Consider the following 24,188-nt stretch of genomic DNA (forward strand, 5'->3'; position numbering starts at 1 on the left):
CTGTCTGTCCATCTGTTTGTCTATCGATCATTCTGACTTCAAGTACCGTTGCGACCGCCCATAGGCTACACCAACCGCCTACCATCAGCCAGTCTGTGTTTATTGACCTCCGATTAGTAGTAGTTGTTACATTTCTGGTTGTGACAACCCTTAGCCCACTAGGACACTTAATAACACCTCTTTGACACAACTGACAACCCTAGATACTAGCAGTTCGTTCGCCGGACGACGACCCGCCCGAAATTGCGGGTCAACGTATCTCGATTAATATCAAAAAGTCGCAACTATTACTTGCAGTTACCTGTAAATGTAACCTTATTATATGACGCATAGAGTTCATTTTTAATCTGTGCAGTTATGGCAATTGATATGCTTTTATTTTGGAGTTATGTTCGGATTGCAAAAGTCGAAAGTATCAGCTGCAGTTTTCTAAAATTGAATCTTATTTATTGAGTTATAGGGTTGAGTTTTAATTGTTTCGTTAGTGGAGTTAGTACGTTTTTATTCTGTACCTGATTTTTCTAGCCGTTGCAATTCGTAACTAGATTCGGATTCGAAGTTTAAATTTACAGTTTCAACGGAAGTTTTGTTTCCCCTTGTTGCAAATTTTGGAATATTTATTTGAAAATAGAACGTTGAATAGGACTGTTCCTAGTTTATATTTATTATTTGATTTTATTGATAAAAAGTACTTTTGCCTTATAATAATAATTTAAAAACGGCTTAAATTCAATCTCCATAGTTATAAAGATAGGTACATTTGTAACTGCATATTAAATTAAATAAATTTAATTTATAAATGTATGACAAATTTTCTCAGTTTAAAATAATGTGATTCCCTTTTGATATTGAGTAACTATAGCAAACAAAAAACCGAAATAATCCCAATAAGGCCTCTGAGTTGGGAGGTCAGATGACAGTCAATTCAACGACTAGTTCCTTCGCCAATTCTTGAGATAAGGTTACCAAACGGGCTCGAGCTCCTTCAGGGTGGGGGGTAAAATAAAATAAAAACTTTTTTTATATCGACGTGTGAAACTGCCTTTATTTCAGTGTGAACTGTCAAAAGGGTCACCAATGAGTTCATAGTTCATTAAACCCCGCGTTTTGAAATTCGAATTCGCTCCACATTTGGCTTTTTGAATTCGGAATATGATTTAACGGTCATTTGTAGTTGACACTGCTCGGGGTTGCGAATCCGACGCCCGGACCCGGAATGGTATTGCTGAAATTAAAAAAGGTAATTTTAAACAAAAGTTTTAAAAAACATATTTATTTACATTGTAATTTTCAAAGTATAATAAAATAGAAGAAAAAAAGAAAAATATATTAAAAAAAGAAAAAGAAAAGAAAAATATATAAAAAGGTAATATAAAAGGTTTAAAAATATATTTTTCAATGATACACTACGAGTAATATATACTTACGTATGTACTACCTACCTACATAATTAAAGCTGGTCAAGCAGATCTTTTCAGTAGAAAAAGGCGGCAAATTTGAAAAATGTAGGCGCGAAGGGATATCCATAGAAAATTTGAATTTCGCGTCTTTTTTTACTGACAAGATTTGCTTGACCAGCTATATTAGCGAATTGTTGCTGTAGCATTTTTTTATTACCTAATTGCCAGACCTATTGCTACATATTATGAAATTACTCATGCTTTTTTGTAATTTCTATTAAAAATTATTCAAACTCATTTTTATCAAGCAGATACATCTGGAGGCGATACTACAAATTCTTATATTATAGAAAAAATTTAAAAAATCAGTCTTGCCCCATGCGGCGCATTTTCCATTTTTTTCCTTTAGGTAACATTTTTTTCTAAAAATGGGTTTATTCAGCAAATAATTATCTGTATTATTTAATAATTTTATTCTATATACCTTTTAGAGTATTAAGCCCACTCAAAAATAAATACCAGTCAACGAACTCTTACTGATAATGATAAAACATGCAATTTTTATCAATTTTTAAAGTACAGATAGTACAGATTTAAAGATATCGGCCATGGCAACCAGTTGTATGTACATTTCTTGGTACACACGTGTTTTATTACGAATACTATTTGAAGAAATATTCGGCCCGATTCGAACTTTAAGATACGTCAGTTGATAGATCTAGAAACGATATGGATTATATATGTCAGTGTCAAATGTGACGTTACTTCAAACAAAAACTTCACTTTTGACACTGACGCATCTAATCCATATCGTTTCTAGGTCTATTAATTGACGTATCTTAAAGTTCGAATCGGGCAGATTGTATATTGTATTGACCTTTACATACTTAACACTAGCGATCCGCCCCGGCTTCGCACGGGTTACACAAAACCTTAAGAAATTATACGCCTTCTTTAAGAATCACTCTATTGTTAGGTGAAAATCGCATGCAAATCCGTTCAGTAGTTATTGAGTTTATTGCGTAACCCTGTGTTTGGGGTTGTTAGAATTGTCTCGATGAGTATTAGTTGTCTGTTGAGAGACAAGTACAGTCAGCGATAAAAGCGTGTATCAAAAACCGGACAAGTGCGAGTCGGACTCGCCCACCGAGGGTTCCGTACTTTTTAGTATTTGTTGTTATAGCGGCAACAGAAATACATCATCTGTGAAAATTTCACGGTTTATGAGATACAGCCTGGTGACAGACAGACGGACGGATAGTGGAGTCTTAGCAATAGGGTCCCGTTTTTTCCCTTTGGGTACGGAACTCTAAAATTGAAGTTTTTGACCACAAACTTATCTTAAACCTGATTTTAGGGCCGATACAGACGGACTGCAACGTCTGCAAGCCGACTGCAACTTGTATGGGAACTGCACGTCGACGTTGCAGTTGGCGTGCAGTCGGCGCGCAGTTCCCATACAAATGCAGTCGGGTTGCAGTCCGTGCCTGTCGGCCCTTAGGGCACGGGTGCGAAACTCCTCCTTTCGGGCGAACTCGGCTCCGTTCGGCTCAGCATTACTCCGAGCAATTATTAGGGTTGACACAACTTGACGTCCCTTTGCGTGCACGACCACAGATAATGGCTTGAATTTTGACAACCCTAAATAGCCGAAAGGGATAGTGCCATATATTAGAAAGGGACAACATGATCCGACCCTGAACCGCTGTCAGACTTCGGTTTTGTAAGAAGTTTCCTTTCTGTACGGTAGTATGGTACTATTTAGGGCTACAGGTTGTCCCAGAGGCACTTACGCCCTTCTGTCCCTCCGGGCGGTGACCTTGCGTGCGAGGGAGACGCCCGTGACGTCACGGACCTCTCACTCTAAAGCTAACGACCTATTGATCCCTGTTTCATTATGTTTTTAACGGGAATGGGTTTATATTATATAAGCTTTTTTTTATTCCCACTACCTACTTGTTAATATTATAAACTAGCGAGAGAAGCGCCCCGCCCCGGCTTCGCACGGGTTATAACAAATTATATATCTAACTAAACCCTCCTCAAGACTCTATTGATAGGTGAAAACCGCATGAAAACCCTTAGTTTCCGAGTTTATCGCGAACATACATACATACACAGTCTCACTACCCACTAGGCTAGACAGGTCGTCAGCTAAAAACTCACTAAAATCGCTCTAAAAGTTCTCGCTGTCGGATTCGAACTGTAAGATACGTCAGTTAATAGATCTAGAAACGATATGGATTAGACGTGTCAGTGTCAAAAGTGGCGTTTTTGTTTGAAGAAACGTCAAATTTTGGCACTGACATATCTAATATCGTTTCTAGATCTATACTGCAAAACGTAATTCAAAACCAAAAAAAGTAAGAAAATGACGCCACTTTTTACTAGCGCGTCTTGTATTTATGTGAAAATAAGTAAATAAAAGTACTTTTTTAAATCGTAGGAGTAAAATTACTAATGAATAAATTATCTTAGCGTGATTATTTATCAAAAGGAATTTACTATTTTACAAACAAATTATTGCAGTGGCAACATTGTCTTACTTTTTTTGGTCTTGAATTACGTTTTGCAGTATAATTGACGTATCTTAAAGTTCGAATCTTGAACCCAGAAGCAATTGTTTTATTTTTGTAATTGGAACCCTTAGTTTCACAATAAAAGTTCAAAATAGATTTAGGAATATGTACAAAAAATTGTACGCAGGGACTTAGCAGGTTAAAATCGCTCTAAAAGTTCTGTCACCATTTCGCAAGATTTCATAACATAACCCCACAAAAGTCCAGTCACCCACAATTTGAACGTCCTTGCACCCCCGTCCAGTCACCTTTGGGGTCAAAGACATTAAAAACACCAAATAAACGTCCTAAGTACTTAATGAGTCATTAGACCACGTGGTCACGAGATATTTTGGGAGTATTTTTGATGGGATGTTCCAAAAGTTTTCAACTGTACCCCCGGGGTCAATGACATTAAAATACAAATGATAGTCATTAATGTGACCACGTGGTTTTGGATCGCGAGATATTTTGACGTATTTTACAAGGTGTAGTACAAAAGTTTTTGGACAGCTGTTAAATGCATGACGTGTAAGTATTGGAGTCAAATCAACACTTTTTTTTAATTTTTGCGACGTACATGTCGCAAAAATTTTATGTATTTGTTGTTATAGCGGCAACAGAAATACATCATCTGTGAAAATTTCAACTGTCTAGCTATCACGGTTCGTGAGATACAGCCTGGTGACAGACGGACGGACGGACGGACGGACGGACAGCGGAGTCTTAGTAATAGGGTCCCGTTTTACCCTTTGGGTACGGAACCCTAAAAACAATCATAACTAATTAAAGCATATTTGCTTCATAATTATCAGGCACTATATCAAACTTACATCACAGTTTTAAAACCTTAATTTGTCTCCACCGGGGAATCGAACCCAGGGCAGCCGGTTAGTCGGCCAAATACTGAGTCAGCCGCCCGATATTTAGGTCTTGGCTGAATCAGATGTAGGTAGAGTTAGACCAAGATAAGTCTGCAACGATTTTGATAGCACACGCAGTGCAAGTGTTATTTATACGTCATAATAATTTCATAGAAGTTTGACGTTTAACATAACACTTGTACTGCGTGTACTATCAAAATCGTGGCACTTCTTGGTCTATAACACTTAACGTTCCATGTTTGAATTTTGACATATAAATTCTAAAACTAAATTGATGAAGGGCACAATGTTTTTCTTTAACCTTCTACAGGTAAGTACGTTATATGAAAGAGCAATTAAAATTCCCAATAAACATTAATTGCAAAATAAAAAACAAAATGACTAATAAAACAAAACGAGCACACGAACGCATTTTCCGGGGTCACTGACCTCTTAACACACCGACAATATCAATTACAATAGAAAAACCGTTGATTAAAAACGAAATTCGAAAATCGAACGTTTGCCAAAAATCGCGGTTCGAACGTTCCTAGGGTTCAACAACTTTTCACCGAAATCTACTTTGTTTGGGTCCTCGGTTCAACGCCCTGAGCGCCGCGGTGTGCGCGCCGCGCGTATAGATTACGTCGTCACGCACACACCCACATAGCGAGTCATACCGGCCAGTCATTTTGCTTCTTAATTACAATTAAAACTAAGATTTTTCCATTTCGAATTTTGAAAATCGAACGTTCTTTACCACCAGCACCGGGTACGTGACTTTTTTCTTCTTAATAAGGCTGTTTTACGCGGATTTTAGTGACTGGCTGGACGTTGAACTATAACTATGAGCTAGCTGGAATATTCGGATGAATTTTTTTTTCGTAGCCTTTGAAGATTCGACAGTGCGTCAGTCACGATCGGAGCGTCGCGCGGGCAGCCAGTCGCCATCGGGACACCGAGTTGTGCACTACATATAGTACAAAATTAACGTACAAATTTTTTCTTCTACACTAGTGAGGTGAACGTATATTTTTACAAAGTGACAGTGAAGTGACCAAACTGGATTTACAAAAGTGTGTTCCTGATTTTAAGTAACCGAGGTTATTTAAAATCGTTCTGAAATTGGCATTTTTCCGTAACTTTAAAGAATTAAATCCTTCTTTCCGTTCTGTCTTTCTTTACAGATCCAGTGTTTAAGGATAACATAGTATACGGGAACAAGTGTGAACAATAAAAAACAGTGCCTTATATGTTTTGAAGGGAAAGTGATTTTTAAAACATCACCACGGAGACAAAATGCCAAAAAACTTGTTGCTATTCAAGAAGTTGATACCCGAAATAAACTTTTCAAAAAGAAACTTTACCGTTTTCAGCCGGAACATTATATATATCAGTTAACTGGTGCTTAATACAACCAAGTTGAACAATCGTGCCATAATCATATGGTATAAAAAAGTTGCCTTAACGACAAAGTCGAAAAAACCATCAATAAGAGAAACACCAAACAGTGATAGTAGAATAATGCGAATGCGATTCGCACAGTGGTCGAAGATAACCTGAACCCTAGACAAAAACCTTTTTTTTTTCAAAAATGAATAATAACCAGTTCCACGAGCTTTTTGGATCGCAATGGCCGCCTGATCAGCATGGAGGTCATTCGTCAGCAACCACTATGCTGCACACATCCCTGCCACAGGGGATGCAGCTGAAACGAGAACCCCATACGGATGTGATGCATAACCAGATGGGGATGGGGATGCAGGATATCTCAGGCTCTGTGGCTGACAGCACCTCCCCCCCTCCTGGGAGCAGCGACGGGATGTTCGGATCCTCTATGAACACCATGTTTATGGATAAGAAAGCTGCTAATTCTATACGAGGTAAGTTTTAATTTTTTTTTATTTGGGCATGTTTTAATTGCAACGACACTTTTTTTGCCATGATGAAATTGAAAAAATAGTTGATGGCAAATAAGGTTACTGCCTGTTAGTAAGAAACCAACATAGTATATGGACGCTGGAGACTCCAAGGACATCACATTAATAATCGACTATGTAAAATATTCAGCCAATTTCTTAAAGAATCATTCACCTAATTAAACCAGATCCATATTAAATCAATATAACAATTTTAATATATTTTCAAAAGTTCATTGACCTTTGACCTACAATGCGTGATTTTCATCTATTCTACGAATTTACTTAATTTCCATTCCATTCATAGCAATAGGTACCTACATGAATGAGTGATTTGTAAACTTTAAAACGAGTATCTATAAATGCTTAAAGACTTCGTAAGAATGAAGTGGCTTATCGTGGGTGGTGAACGTTGTGGTTGCGGTGGTCTGCACTATACTCTGTACCCACAAACGGTAATTTTTCACTTAAGTTATCACAAAACGGTTTTTTCCGTGTTGTCTGCATTATTCATAATTATTTACATTATAAGTAGGTAGGTAAAATATACGCTACGTCTAATCTTAAGCTACGTGTGGAAGTGCTAAGTGGAACTTTGAACTTTTGTTAGCCAAGCCTCGGAACCGGATTTTTTAACCCCGAAATAGCCAATATTTTATGCTCTTTACGTAGGACTGAATCATGTATTTAGGTACCAAATTCGTATTATTAGATTGTCCCATTAAAAGTTACATAATAAACCAAAGAACGAAAAAGAACGTAATTTTACCGGTATTTTTTGTATAAAGAAAAAAACCGGTTCCGAGCCTTGTTATTAGGTATTGAAAAGTCTGTGCAAAGTTAGCGTGGTCCGACTAGTTATTAAAACTGCAACTATAGACGTAATCAGGAAGGGTTATTAATGCGTTTTTTTTATTAATATTTTATTGTATTATTACGTTGGTTGCTGACAAGCATACGGCTCGACTGATATGCGGTCACCGTAGTCAACGGACGCCTGCAACCCTGGGGTGTTACCTGCGCGATGCTAACCCTTTGACAACCAGTACATTTCTTAAAAAAAAATTGCAATGCATAAAGCATAAAAATATTGATTAAGTATACTAAATTACGTAGTTAATTAACATTTATTTGAAGATTCGTTGTTCAGATAATAGACACAATCTATAAATATATTTTAAGTGATCCGAGTTTTAGACCTGAATTCTACAATATCAAGGTCATTGACCTCTTAAAACAGATGAAGATTGGTCCATCGTTCACTGTTCTAATAAACTACATACATAATAATACATATATTACATTGGACTAAGACTAGACTAGACTAGAGCAATATCAAGGTCATTTAACCCTTAAAATTAAGAGGTGAAGATTGGTCCACTATCCCATTAAACACACAAGCGTATGTACATATATATATAAACACACACATACATACGCTGATCTATTTATTAACGTTCAGTTCAAGCTACTGCCCGGTTCGAACTTTGAGATACGCCAATTAATAGATCTAGAAACGATATGGATTAGATGTGTCAGTGTCAAAAGTGAGGTTTTTGTTTGAAGAAACGTCATATTTGACACTGAATATCTAATCCATATCGTTTCTAGATCTATTAATTGAGGTATCTTAAAGTTCGAATCGGGCCGCTTGTCTTTAATAACTTTCGGAACCTCGTATAGTGATCGGGTTTTTGCAAAATGCACTGTAAATCCTTTGCGTTGAGGGTCAGTCCTATATTTAATATTTTGATAATTTTGACGTCACATTTATCGTTTTGTATGTTGTTATCATGCATCATTGTCAAATTGATTAAAATGTAGTAGTTATAAATAGATAGGTTTATGACTAGGACTTGGTTACTTCCTTATTTTTAAACAATTATGATAAATATTAAATGATTTATTAAATGACTGATCAATTCAACAATATTTAATGTTTTCATAAAAATAATTTTACGGTTTAGACTCACGTTTTTAGTAACTCGCGCGACAAATGCAAATATGTTAATTAAATTAATAGTGAAATTATTAATTATTTTAATGTTAGTATGCCTCACGACAGTTTAAATTCGATTTAATGTTGTGTACGATTGTGAGTTTAAATAATATAATAAGATTAATAAGCACGTGCTTCACATTTTACTAAATCTTGGATTTGAATGACATTTCATAATTATGTCTCTATCAGGCCAACTTGAACGTACACGGACATCAGAATATAATTTAGTTATCGTGCGTCTCGCTCGCTCCAATACATGTACGGACAAGTACAAGCGAAATGCATAATATCTTAATGGCATCATTTATATGTCATTCTGCATCCGTGTACGTTCGAATTGGACTGTATGTCATATTAATCTCTATTATATTAAATAGATTGCTTCCTACTGTTAATTGAATTGATATCTTACATATAGGTATATGTATATGTAATACACGAGCTATTGAAGACTATTAACCAAATATTCATATCAATAAAACTATTTGAAGTCCATATCGCAGACATACATACACATATGTATAGTAATAATATATGATAATATGGGACTATGAATAAAGCACGTACTAATAGACCATATTGATAAATCCAAAGTTCTCTAGTTATCAACAGGTAGATATATACGAGACGGACATATTAGAAATAAAACAAGTAATATTATCTTCGGTTACCGCGATGTAATAAAACTATGCAAACGGATTATATCGCGTATAATGAATTTTAATATACATTCCGGCGTTTCTAATTCAAACCCTTTACAGCATTCGTGGTCAACGAGAGACTGAGAAAAAATGTCAAAACTAGTTTTGCACATCGTAATTTTCACAGGTTTTATTTCATGTTCTAAAACCAAATAAAACTACGGGCAAGAAATATAAAAAAAGAGTTCCTTTGATATACAATTATGCCAATTACGTATGTTTTGCCTTGAAATATAACTTTGACGTGTTTAGACTTAGACACCTTGCTTTTTGTATCGCCACTGACAGAAAAAAAATGATGTGAACTAATGGGGTTAGTGTACAGTCACCAGCAATAATATGTTACACAACGAAGGCCGTAAAAATATGTGACACGCTCTTATGGCTCTACAAATAAGATCGTGTCAGATATTTTTGCGGCCTTCGTAGTGTAACATATTATTGCTTGTGACTGTACCCTGAGATTAGTGAAATGCTTGCCCACTTTGCCCTATCTACATTGATTTGTCCTGCGGCGCTATCATGGTCCCATTTTTATCACTTGTCATGTCATGCGTCACTTTCGCACTTACATACTTGCTAGAAAGTGACAGCTATGATGACAGAGGATGAAAAATCGACCATCTTAGCCCTACTAGACGTGGTTAAATTAAAAGGGTTCGAAAAAGAAATGATGATAGAAGGGAAGAAGAATGAAGTAAAGAAAAGTCGTAGGTATTTGACAAATAGGATTTTTCAAACATATGAAAAGTCTATCACTTTGTTAAGTCTAAAATTTGCTTAGCCTAAAAGGTTTTCCAGTACACGTCAATTCATCATTTTTATCCTTTCATCAGTTCATATGAACAAAACTAAGAACTAAAGAACTATAAACCTTTTTGTGACCCAAAACTTTTGTACTGCCAAAAGCCTAGTCCTAAAAACCTATTTGAAGTTCAAGCTAGGCTGTGCTAGTTCGCCGTCTGGGTTTTCAGACTCTCCGTCGCCGTACGGCCGTCGCCCCTTCGCCTACTCCGGATTGGTGACTAGCCCTTAGGACGGGACGCCCGAATTTGTTATGCTGATGAGACGTTAAATCATGTCGGCATTGAATAACGGTTTTTGGACAAAAATAGTTATTTTAGTAACGGCAGGCCATGTTTGTATTTCTTTTAAAATATAAATTGTTGTGTTTATGAAAAGAAAAAAGTATTATATTTTATTACTTATTATATAAATGAGGTCCACATGTGGTATTTACGTCTGATATTAATTATGTTGATTAAATAATCCGTGGTAAAAAATAAAACAATTCAATAAAATAACTGCTTGCTTATGACGATTTGAACTTTAATTACGATATTTTCTTTGTTTTAAAGCAATAAACAATTAGTATACTCATTAAAAATAAAAATGCAACGATACAATTTAGTACTTCTTAAGTTTTTATGACTGATGTGATATTAGAGTTTTTTTGTAAATATAATATAATATAAAAACTGTCCCTTTTTCCAACTCTTACCTACTCTAACCAGTTACAGAGTGCATTTAACTAAATTAACCAAACCCTTTTAGCTACAAGTACAAGTTGGCTATTTTGACGTCACGTCCCAAATAAACTTATTTACACTTACGATATCTTTTGTTCCCAATCGACTTTAAATGTTTGTGCCCCCAATAATCAATAATTTTCCGCAATTAGTCGATTTTTTTTCTTTGTTCGAAAACTGTGTTAATTGTCCAAAAATTTGGGACAAAATGACACACCTTTGGGTGTACATTTCTGACTACATTTTCTGAGTATTGCACCACTTTGCATGTTTTAATCACACGTATTTAAAAATAAATGGGTTTTAAATATTTTTGACTATGTTTAGTTTAGATACTAGGTGTTGGACCACTATGCATGTTTTAAATACTTACCAAAATTTGCAGGTAAAAAAAATATGCCTTGCCTTATCTAAAGTGCCTCAAAATCTATTTTACAGAAAATAAACTAAGTAAACGGTACCTATTTTGAATCGGTTATTACATAAATGTAAGCAATTAGTTTGCGTGTTTAATTATTTTGACACTACTTTATACACTATTTAAAAGATAAAAAATAAATTTATCTTTGAAACTCAATCATTCATTGTACCATAAAGGAAAAAGTAACAATCACTGTAATTACTACTATTTTCCTTGTTTTGGAAATATTAGTATGAAAGACGTGTCATATCTCTTTATAGATAGAGTTAGACCATAAAAAGTCTGCAGCGATTTTGATAGCCCACGCAGTGCAAGTGTTATTTTAAACGTAGAAGTTTGTCTATGAAATTATGACGTCGTCAAAATGGCTGCAGACTTTTCTTGGTCTGACTTTAGCCGGAACTAGGTAAGTATATACATTATACACTACAGTCATCTAATTAAAAAACGGTATAAAACAATTCCTTTCCCCAAATTAGATAGGTTTCCTATTTGATCATAACTTTATGCATAACAGTGAAGGAAAAATGCTTCGGAAGGAAAATGTCATGTACGCTGCACTCATTTATAAAACAAATAAATAAACATCTCAACCCTCGATCTAAATCATTCAAAATCCAATTTTAAGAACAAGCATTACGACCTATTTTCAAATAAATCAGTCATTCCATATTGAACATGAACACAATTCATATTTCGAACACTTAAAACGGCCATTATTCAAAAATAAACTTTAATTATCGCCGTTTACAGTACTTTTTCTAATGCATTCAAACCATTCTGCAATACACTTATTTAAAACTGGATTCTATTACGTAATGTTACGGTATAATTTTAAATACAGTATCAGCATTCCATTTTTACCGGCTACTTACAAACTTTTATCAATCAAGCGAAACGAAAGTGAACTCTAATTAAAGTACAATTAGGGTGCATTTTTAGTTGCAGTGTTTATACAGTTAGGCTGTTAATGTTATTGTGGCGGTGACACGTGTATTCGGGAGGTGAATGCACCTTATACGGGCACTTTGACTTGGATTGTTTTTAAATGCATTTTGTTGCTATGTGGAGGTTAAAAGTTAAAATGCGGTATTTAGCTTTTGACACCGGACGGTAATAACAGGAAGCATTATATTGATGTAAAAAAAACGAATATTTATTTATGATATGAGTGATTTCCATTAACTTTGACTGACTTTTATATTTTACATCTTTCTTTTGGTGAACAAGATCATGAGTAGTATAGAAAAAAAAAACAGTAAATGTTATTCATAAAAGTCTCTCAAATCTAACAAGCCGTTCATAATCTCATGTCCCTATCCGTTATATTGCCATTTGACTTTGTTCGAAAAGGACAAAATCTAACTGTGGTTTTAGTAAAACTTCAAAATCGAATAGGTGAACCTATTTATTTCGTGACGGTATCCGTCTAAGCTAACTCTGCACCGATTACGAGGGAACACCCCCATTCTATGAAAATATGACGTTAATAATGAGACCATTATAAACGTCATATATTATTTTCATATAAATTTGATATGAAACAATGCCTCCCTTTGCCATTGCAGAGTTAGCTTGGTCAGGGGTGCGAAACTCCTCCCTTCGTGCAAACTCAGCTCCGTTCGGCTCAGCATTGCTCCGAGCAATTATTAGGGTTGACACAACTTGACGTCCCTTTGCGTGCACGACCACAGATAAGATAATGGCTTGAATTTTGACAACCCTATTAGCCGAAAGGGACAGTGCCATATATTAGAAAGGGACATCATGATTCGACCCTGAACCGCAGTCAAACTTCGGTTTTGTAGGAAGTTTCCTTTCTGTACGGTAGTACTATTATTTATTCTGTGGCTTGGTCTTAGCTCAGTTTTCGACTAGTTGAACTATTGTGCCAAATGGTCTTATTTTGGCTAGACCAGCCAATTAGACTTGACCAGGTTCAAGGTCACTTCCATTAAAAGTGCCAAGTACCAAACTTATGTAGGTGTTCGTCAACGAACTTATAAAAGCGAATTATGAAGCTGTATGAATATAGTCGTATCATCGAGAGCGTGGAATTGCATATGTAGTAGTATTGTTTGTTTACAGGCATTCTATATTTGAATTTTCTATTTTCTTGTACTATCAGCATACAACCACTACAAATGCAATTCCATCTTCTCGATATTTCAACTATACTATGAATATTGTTGAGTTAGCAGCAGAAGTTGCTAAGCGGGCGAGGTGTTCAAAATGATCTTGACGCGAGAATAAGAGCGTGCCAAGGTAATTTTGAACACCTCGCCCGCTTAGCAACTTCTGCCGCTGACTGTTCAAAACATGTTTGCAGTAAAGTTGAGTAAAATGTTAGAAGCCTAAAAGTACAAAGCAAAAAGGCGATCTATTTCATGTAAAATTTGGGAAGAAAACCTTAAGAAACTTAGAAAGAGCATTTACAATTAGTTATTGTAAAGTTACCTATTGTCAATAACATAAAAAATTAAATTAAAAAATAACCTACAGCACACAAATACCCCACCGCTAAAAAACCTGCTTTTAAATAAAAAAACCGCACCTATATTAGGTTCACCCGTTTAAGAGCTATTTCGCCAAAGACAGACCCACACATATAGCGGTAAAACTTTATACCCCTCGTTTTGCGTCGGGGGTTAAAAAACATCATCATCTACATTTGAAGGGTAAATCATCCTATAAATGGCCCAAGTTTCTTTTTCATCGTCCGTTAATTGTCTTAAAATAAAAGTGACAAGTGACACGTGACGTCACGGGCGCGTCACGGGTCAATGAACCCTTGTTTGCTCGCCTTGTAGGGTGATCCCTTGATGGATTACTTTTTTACCTTTATTAGGTTACTTACGGATACTTAAGAGAAAGGAATAAAAAAATGGCACGAAACAGTACCAGTAAAGGTAATTTAGCTTTCTAAGATCTACTAAAAAGGATATTACTTAGTGTAATTTAGGCTATACTTCGCTGCGCTAGATTTTCAGAGGAAATAAGAAAAATAACATGACCATAAACGAAATAAATTGAAAGGTTAAAAATTGCTTGAAGGAATATAAAATGGATATGGACACCTATACTCACGTGATTGCAATGTCACATTGATTCTCTTGTTTCACCAATGGCATCGACTGATTGCACAATTCGTCAAAATCAGCAATTCTTTAAGTTCATTGACCTGCCCTGCTGCGTCATATGATTTCGGCGATTACACTTTACACAACTTTACAAAGGTAGCATAGTTCCTCTGAAACTGAGCGACGATTTAGACTCAATGCTCAAGGTGTGATATGTATTGCCAAAACATTATCAAGGTCAACAACCTTCTGCGTCATAGCTGGCTGATTCCGGTGATACTGATATTAGGTCATTGTCTTATGACTGAGATTATGTCATGACTAATGACGAATATTGAATTGGGGTAGTCTCCAAGGTGACCTTAATTTTTATCCGGAAGAGATCTCTCGGTAAAAAAAGCTATATCAGTTTTTTCATTTACTCTTTTTAGGCGAAAGTAGGTAGAGATATTATTAAAATGATCATGTGCTATGTTCGAGGTTATCTTTGAGATACTTACACTATTTTTTCGTGTTTTTTGGGCATTATTTTTACTTGCTGTAGAAGTTTGTATAGGTAAGCGTATATAATTACCTAATGTATTAAATGTCATGACTCCGACTGTATCGTTATACGCATCCTTGGATGACAATGTGGTATTTATTATAATTATTATTGTATTCTGTAAGCACAATTATGTAAGCGCTTTTGATCTTTATCTCAAAGGAATAAGGCATCAAAATGTTTAGATATTTATGGCGCGGAGGACGTGCTAACGCCCGGCCTTGTGGGCCGTTGCAACACTTTGAACGTTGGCTTCTAAATTTAAAATAATTAACTAATGACAGTTTTGAAATGACGTAAGCGCATAGGATTTAAAGATAGGTGCAGTTTGTTTTATAAGAAATACATGTGAGATGACATAGCCGTTGCTTCAAAGTTTATTTGAGTAGGTAAAGTTAGATTTTATGCTTTAATGGTAATTTTTTGCTGTGTTTTAAGTTATTTTTAAATAAATAACAATATAATATGTGTTTTAAATAACTTATTTAAATTAATCGGATTTATTTCTTTGCCTTTTTGGTTTTTGTAATAAAATGTACCCTTCCTATTTTTTACAAAAAAATGTCAGCTTATTGGTCGTTTTGTAAGTGTATAGTATAAAATAAACTCATTATATTTCTTTCTTCATAAATTGCATTTTTAAATCAAACACTGACTCACAAAATGTAATTAAAAAACAATCGAGTCATCAATGTAACAATGAAAATATGTACTTACATTGCGGGTCACTCACCTCTTTATGTAATATCCAGCGGCTGCCAAGACTATATATAAGCCGATGAAAATTGTAAACAACTTCAATATAAACTGAACGACAATATTAAAATAGTCTAAAAGTTTTATAGATGTTTTTTTAGAGTTTAACATCTACTTCTTCTCTTTCATCTTTAAGTATGCTTATTAAATTTTTATTTGGCGTTAATAGTTAATATTTTTAGTTACTATTGATGGTTTTCAGAAAACAAAAGTTATCTGTTTCAAACATTTTACTTTACTTATACCGTTATTAGGGATTTTACCCTACATTTTTCTTTCTTGTACACCAAACCACAGAAACTAGCCGATATTATGAAGAGTCAATTCAAATTCGAATTCCGAATGCTTTTCTAACAACCAAAAATCCTAATGCAGCTCTAAAAACTATTTGCTAATCAAAAATCATCTTAACTCCTTTGTAATAGCTTCCTTCTACCGATAATACGCCCGCATACTAACTCTAGCCAATCAGCAAAAATTAAGTTGCAGTTGACAAAAAATTGTGCAATTAAATTCCGGCTTTATCCCGTTGAGATAGAGTTGGAGTACTTCCCCTTTAGCAGCAAACGGAGCGGGGTTGAGTTCGGACATTCGCGGTCATTCACCCGTGACGTACGCAAGCCGTTAGATTAGAATTCAAATTCGGAACTAGAGCCTTGGGCTGCGAGGGCTCGACTCGGGCGTTGACCTGATGACGTTGTGTTAAGATTTTTTTTTAATTATGGAAAGTAGAAAGAAAAGTAATGTTTAGACAGTTTTTAAACTTGCTAGGAAGCCTTAAATAGTATCAGTAGTACTGATATCGTAATTATTAAAGTTAAGTACCTTAAAATAAAAACAGTATATTACAAAATATTGATTTAACAATAAACAATAAAACAAAAATAACATACCGAAACCAAATTAGGTACAAGGTACAAGTTACAATAATCGATCTTTGATTATAAAACTGTTCTAAATACTGAACTATGTACTACCAATACCAAGTACAAAATATCGTCTGTAAGTGATTCTTATTTTTATACAACAAAAAATCTTAAAAGCAATTTTTTACAAATTTAACACAAAATTAATAAATACTCTTAAACCAGTTTTAATACCTACTCTTAAATAAAATAAAATAAAATAAAAATAGCCTTTATTTCTACTATGTATTACCTTACAATAACTTGACTTACAATCTAGTATTTAGTTACTTTATCCTTACAGTTTTAATTACTTATACATATTATTCAATTAAACTAAACTTAAACTAAACTTTAACAATTATTTATAATAGTAGTCGCCTCTGTGGCGTAGGCCTCCCCCATGCATCTCCACATATATCTATCGCGGGCCTTTTGCATCCAGTTGTCGCCAACTGTTTCGTTAAATATATCCCTCCACCTTTTTCTTGGATGTCCTTTATTTCTACTGCCATCATACGGAAACCATTCTGTCAGCCGTTTGGTCCACCTATTATCCTCCATTCTACATATGTGGCCTGCCCATTGCCACTTAAGCCGCCGAGCTTTTTTCTTCGCATCCTCTACTTTGGTAACTCTCCTTATTTTTTCATTTCTTACTCTGTCTGATAGTTTTAGTCCGAGCATGCTCCTTTCCATTTTTCGTTGGCAAACATCAATCTTTTCTTCGTCTATCTTTTTCAAAGACCATGTTTGACAACCGTATGTTAAGCACGGTAGTATTGCCATATTGAATACCTTTTTCTTTATACCAATATTAATAGAGCCGTTTTTCATAATTTCCTTGTGTCCCCAATATTTTCTCCAAGATGTAGATATTCGTCTTTGTATTTCTTTTTCTGTGCTATCTTCGAACGACACTGTTTGACCGAGGTAAATATACTCTTTCACATATTCAATTTTTTCATTTTCTATAATAACATCTTCCGGTTTCCTACTCTTAATTAAACTTTAATCCATAATAACCACATAAACTTAATACTCTAGAAGTCTAGAAAACAAAAAAATCCATAATAACTACAAAACAGTAACGTCAGAAAAAAACAAAATCAGGTTAGCCCTAATCCTAAATTCCGTTGTGTGTGACGTCACACCGCATTTTTCGAGCGCGGCCGTCGACCCGTGACGTCACGATCAGCTGGTGCAACGGTCGTAGCGCTGTCTCGCTCGCACGTGCAGTAGGGAAAAATGTGGTATGAGTTCGTATGGAGAAACATAACAACATAACAAGTTACAATATTTATTTATATTGTGCATAATAAAAAAAATATTTAATCACATTTTTATGTAGGTAAACAAATACATAATTAAAGAAACATTCTTTACTTTTTTATCTGTGACTCTGATACTATAATAATACATATACTCAGCATACATTATAGGCTCAGCCTAGTATCAGACTAGGCTGAGCCTGTCCTGTCGAGTCCCTTACATACACGCTGAAATTTTTATCGTTTTGTTCCCGAAGCGTAGTGGTTAGGTATCGATTACACAGCCAAATAAAATTGTCAAAAAAAATCTAGCTCTTAGTTTCAAAATTGCCAAATAAATAAAAAATAATACAGAACTCGAAGCCGTGAGAATAAATAGTAACACAGAAAAATGCCGCCTCAAACCGTCGCCGCCGCCGCGATTTCATTCGTGCTGATTTTCTAAGGAGCTATCCCTCCCGCACCCCGCACGTCCCGCGGTTATGACTTGTGACTTATGACTTGTGGTTATGACTTTTTCGACGTGACGTCAGCGGTGTTACTACGTGTTTTACTCATTTCGTGAAACTGATTTTTCACTTGCTTATTTTTTTCATTTGAAGAGCTAGATTTTTTTTGACAATTTTATTTGACTGTATAATCGATACCTAACCTCTATGCTTCGGGAACAAAACGATAAAAATTTCAGCGTGTATACAGGGAGGCCAAAAAATAAGTGCATTCCCGTTGCCAGGGAGGTTTTGGGATTATACTGAGCAACTTTTACTATGGGACCAAACCGGATATCCCGAAAAAAAATTTTGGCTGTTTCAGACATTTTGGCTGGTCCATTTTCTATGGGTGGGTTAATTTTTTTTCGCGATTACGGGGTTGGTCCAATAGTAAAAGTTAATCCCAAAACCTCCCTGACAAGGGGAATGCACTTATTTTTTGGCTGTATATGTATGATTCACCTTCTACACTCGAACTAAACCGCAGACAGACATACACAAATAAAAGGGATTCTAACATTTTTGTTAACGAATCATAGTCCTAAAAATTACTTAAACAACTTAAATTGTTTCAACCTTGACGATATTTTTCTGCAAAAACCTAAAAAACATTTGTCAAATATAAACAAAAGAATTATTCAGTAATTGCTTCTGTCATTATGATTTTAATTACAATTACTCAACAACACACGCAGCAAATTATCATTAAGATTATCTATTTTTTGTTATTTTTAACCGACACTATAAAATTTACATTTAAAATATTGTCATTCCTTCGTTACAATGCAAATTTTATACTATTATCATTACAATTTAATCATAAAATTATCAATATTAAAATACCCAATTCAGCGGTAATCACGACACGTCGTTTTGCATCTACGAAGCATTTTCGCTACATGCCGGGAAACCCATGTTATCAGCTACGACGTAGCGCTACGACCGTAGCTCAGCGGTGAATGCGTTACTTCACTTCAGTGACCCAAAAAGGATCTTGGCCTTTGATCTGACACAATAGAAAAATAATTAGTTACTAGTCAATAATTTCTCTTAGTATATTTTTGTACTTAACTATTAGCGCTTGTCAAATTTTAGGGTCAATTATTGGCTAGTGTACCTTATCAAAAAAAACTTCGCACGGGTTAATTATACAGCTATACCTTTCTCAAGAATCAATCTATTAATAGGTGAAAACTGCATGAAAATCCGTTCAGTAGTTTTTGAGTTTTATCGCAAACAAACATACAACAAACACACAAACAGACAGACGCGGGGGACTTTGTTTTATAAGGGTGTGTCCAATATGTGTGTCCGTTTCTTTTCCATTATATTTTCTAAATAAGTACCTAAATTAACCGAATACCTAACGAAAGTAGGTATAATCAAAATCCTTGTGTTCAAAATGTATCGCTTATCGTATTAATTAGAGTTTGATGTGTTTGATGATTTAAGGTCACACGTGTAGAGATCGATTTTTAATTGTTTTTGGTGACATTTGCGAGAAAATCTTATATAATTAGGTTCTTGTGTGTAAGACAGCGGTCAGGAAAGTAGAATTTTACTTTTAGAAAACGGGGTATTACTGCAATGTTCTGCCGCCAGAGTGCAGCACTAGCTCCTCTAGTAAACCATAGAGTAACTTATACATACTGTGCCTTAAACTGTTTTTAGGGTTCCGTACCCAAAGGGTAAAACGGGACCCTATTACTAAGACTCCGCTGTCCGTCCGTCCGTCCGTCTGTCCGTACGTCCGTCCGTCTGTCACCAGGCTATATCTCACGAACCGTGATAGCTAGACAGTTGAAATTTTCACAGATGATGTATTTCTGTTGCCGCTATAACAACAAATACTAAAAACAGAATAAAATAAAGATTTAAGTGGGGCTCCCATACAGCAAACGTGATTTTTGACCGAAGTTAAGCAACGTCGGGCGGGGTCAGTACTTGGATGGGTGACCGTTTTTTTTTTGCCGTTTTTTGCATTATGGTACGGAACCCTTCGTGCGCGAGTCCGACTCGCACTTGCCCGGTTTATTTTGACAAGTTTTCACAGACAATAAAATATAACATTGATGTATCAAGGCGGTTTGTTAACAAGGGCCTACCGGGAAACGCGAAAATCGACATTTAGTTATCTGTCTCTTTATCGCTCGAATATGCAAGGGTGATAGAGAGGTTAGATAACGAAATTTCGTATATTCCCTATTCATGAAAATATGACGTTTACATTTCTACACTTTATTACTTCATAGTCTGTTAAGAGATAGCGTTTTGCCAGGGCCGGATATCCGCTTAGGCCCACAAGGCCCGGGCCTAGGGGCCCAGGCTACCTAGCAATGGTTTTGAGATAAAGTAGGGGGCTTCCCAAATTCCAAGTGCCTAGGGGCCCTAGGTCTCTAAATCCGCGTCTGAAAGCATGTCCGTCTGTCATTTCAACAATAGGATATTTGACTGTATTTAAAATAAATTATTTTACACCATGCATGAAATAAAGCACCAGAAGATTAATAGAGAAACGTAGACAGCAGTTATTTTTATACGAAAAATCTATTTAAAACCCGTATAAAACTATAAAGAGTAGGTAATTTGATTGTGACGTCACATTCTAGTGTTTCATATAAATTCCATAGTAGCAAAATCGTTCTGAAAGTTCGAAAAAAGAAACTGATTTGACTAGTAGTCAAATCCCCAATGATTCTCAAAAATTAAGGACTAGATTATCTGTCACTAAATTACGAAATCCACTTCCTGCCCAACAAAAGGTGTGGAAATGACAGGATATACATCCTCTATCACAATAATTAAATGACACTTGACAATTAACATCGCAACACCATTGTTTGTGGCCGCCATTTTATTTCAACTGAGGTGGACAGTTTTGTGGCCCAAAGACATTGTCTTAGGTTTGCTAATCATCTGACATCGGATTTTTTGGCTGCAGAATGATGACAGGTGGGGAGTTCATGGTAAAGGTTCGTGGTATCATAGTCTAATAAAACATGGTCTTCTATTCCCAGAGTGACACAGGCCTACGTCACAACAACATGGCCGCTATATATAGCGCTATCGCATATTATCATGGTATAATAATATACTCCGCCTGGTACTCCATTCCCGTCTTTTCTAGGTCACCTAACTGACACGGGCTTACGTCATCATGCGACAGCGCTATATGATAATATGCGATAGCGCTATATATAGCGGCCATGTTGTTGTGACGTAGCCCCGTGTCACTCTGTAAATGGAAGACCATGTTTTATTAGACTATGCATATTATCATATAGCGCTGTCGCATGATGACGTAGGCTTGTGTCAGTTAGGTGACCTAGAAAAGACGGGAATGGAGTACCAGGCGGAGTATATTATTATACCATGCGTGGTATGGTCATTGTCAAGAGGGCGCTGTTATTCTCATGTATAGGGTGACAGTCTGACAGTTCAGTATAGTATGAAAAAAATTGTTCCAGTGAAATTCCGCAACATGGCGCGCGATCATATATATTCCTGTACGGGTACCATCAGTTTGTCACTGACATAAACGCCGTCGAGAACGTAATTTACTTTCTATACATCCCGTTTGCACTAATATGCGAGTGCGAGCGAGATGTATAGAAAGTAAATTACGTTCTCGACGGCGTTTATGTCAGTGGCAAACTGATGGTAACCGTACTGGTCAGGGTTTAAAAGCATCGGTAATTCAGTTAAAAACTGTGTACTTAACAGGAAGAAAAACTCTTCTTTAATATTATTGTTACATTTGTTAACTACTTAGTTACTATTCTTTTAAATATTAAATTAATTGAATTATGTACTTACTCAATGTTTAATTTTACAACGCGTTTTCGCCTAGCCGTAATTGTAGCAATTACGGCTATATAATTTACTTACCTATAAATAAATAAATAAGTAAAATTAAATAATGATTTTGGAAGTCTACGTAGGTTATATTTTTAATACTAATTAGCCTGATTAGTTTTAGGCTTCATTTTTAAAGGGTTTTCGAAAAAAAGTAAAAAAAAATTTCATGTTCAAAATTTTTGGTATTTATATTAACGGTCTTTTGGTTTGTTAGCTGTTATTATATCCCAGATCAGAAATTACCTAAAATGTCAATTGAGTGTCCTATTCACTATACAATCAAGGATGGGATGATTCCTAACTAAGCTTACTTACAGATGTGCATAATTGTTTTCCATCGTATTTTCTCGGAAACGTTCGTATTTGTCATGCTACTACAGTCTACCTCACTACTTTTTGTACCGAGAATGTCTGAAATAACAAGACACGTTCGTACGTTTCGTGAAAATACGATGGTAAATAATTATGCACGACATCTGTACTAAAATTACAGATTAGTTTAACTAATTTTGACAAATGAACTGTAATTTTAGTACAGTCAAATGTAAAAATATGGGTGCACAAATCATCTCAAAAATATGTCCCATAGCTCTTAAATATGTCAGCGAATTAAGGGGTTGTGCACAAATCACGCGAGGTGTTTTCGGCTACTTTTTGACCCCCCCTCCCCCTTGGTGATATTTGGTGAGGTTTTTGGCTACCTCCCCTCCCCCCATACAACCTCACGTGTATTTTTTTGAAATTTTTTCATTCGACCTAATTTTGAGATAAGTAGTATTGTATATAGAAAATCTTGTTTATTTTTCTATTTTCGTTAAATGGACTCGCTATTTTGAAGTGCAAAGTGAAGATTAGTGTTAAACGTAATCGAGAAAAAGTATATAGGTACTCATGTGGTAGGTAATATCTACTTAATTGCGTTCACTGTAGAAAAATACACGTGAGGTTTCCTTATACCCCCCTCCCCCAACGTGATCTATCGTGATTTTATCGTGACCCCCCTCCCCCTATCGAACCTCGCGTGATTTGTGCACAAGCCCTATGAACTATGGGACATATTTTTGAATAAGTTGGCTACACCCATATTTTTACAGTTGACTGTACTTAGTCCAAACGTAGTATTTTGTATGAAGCACCGTACTGGAGGTCATCGACCCGCAAGGTCGGAGCTCGGTCATTGAACCCTCATCCCGCCTAATACGGCAATGTCGATTTATAAGACGCTATTCGAGTTCGTCATATGGCCGTTTTAGGACATGTCATCGTTGTATCATATTTAAGTATAACCATTTTATTTTAAGTGTACATAACCCAAATCCCAAAATCTGAAAAAAGTGTAGTGTTTTTTCAGATTTTGGGATTTTTTTATGTTTATTCTACTCATAATCATAAGCTCTCTTGATCCTAATAAGAGAAAAAAGTGCCCCAAGATTTTTATTTTCATTTCCTTCTCATTTTTAGGGTTCCGTACCCAAAGGGTAAAAACGGGATCCTATTACTAAATTTGTCTCCTACATCATAAGAAAAAGATATTATTTTAGTCTGACTCTTCAGACTACTAATATAATAGTCCATGTAATTATTTTAAAATTTAAAACTATATATTATAAAATGTTCCGTTCTTCATCAATTCTCATCTATTAAAAGGTTAACTGGAAGAAATCCCTTAAAGGGGTAGGTTCGCCTTTGTATTGCCTATCATATGCCATATATGTTTGTGTTTTGTACAATAAAGAGTTTATACATAAATAGCATACAGGGTGGCTAAAAAAAACTGCATTCCCGTTGCCAGGGAGGTTTTGGGATTATACTGAGCAACTTTTACTATGGGACCAACCCCGAAATCGCGAAAAATTTTTTTGGCTGTTTCATACATTTTGGCTGGTCCAT

At 35.5% G+C, this 24,188-nt stretch overlaps 1 protein-coding gene across 10 annotated transcripts in view; it reads left to right on the plus strand.

Moving 5' to 3' along the window:
• LOC134802727 (probable nuclear hormone receptor HR3) overlaps positions 1-24,188 on the plus strand; it is a 170,173-nt gene that overhangs the window by 124,281 nt on the left and 21,704 nt on the right. Inside the window, exon 1 of one of the 10 annotated variants that reach the window (XM_063775380.1) lies at positions 5,707-6,704. The exons of 8 other annotated variants lie outside the window; for them this stretch is intronic. In XM_063775380.1, the coding sequence (XP_063631450.1) occupies positions 6,416-6,704 (289 nt within the window). In that variant the 5' untranslated portion in view covers positions 5,707-6,415. Of the gene's footprint in view, positions 1-5,706; positions 6,705-24,188 lie in introns of those variants that run through there. One more of the 10 variants, XM_063775386.1, reaches the window with a different exon arrangement.

Source organism: Cydia splendana, chromosome 25 (genome assembly GCF_910591565.1).
Source record: "Cydia splendana chromosome 25, ilCydSple1.2, whole genome shotgun sequence".
NCBI classification, from domain to species: Eukaryota; Metazoa; Arthropoda; class Insecta; order Lepidoptera; family Tortricidae; genus Cydia; species Cydia splendana.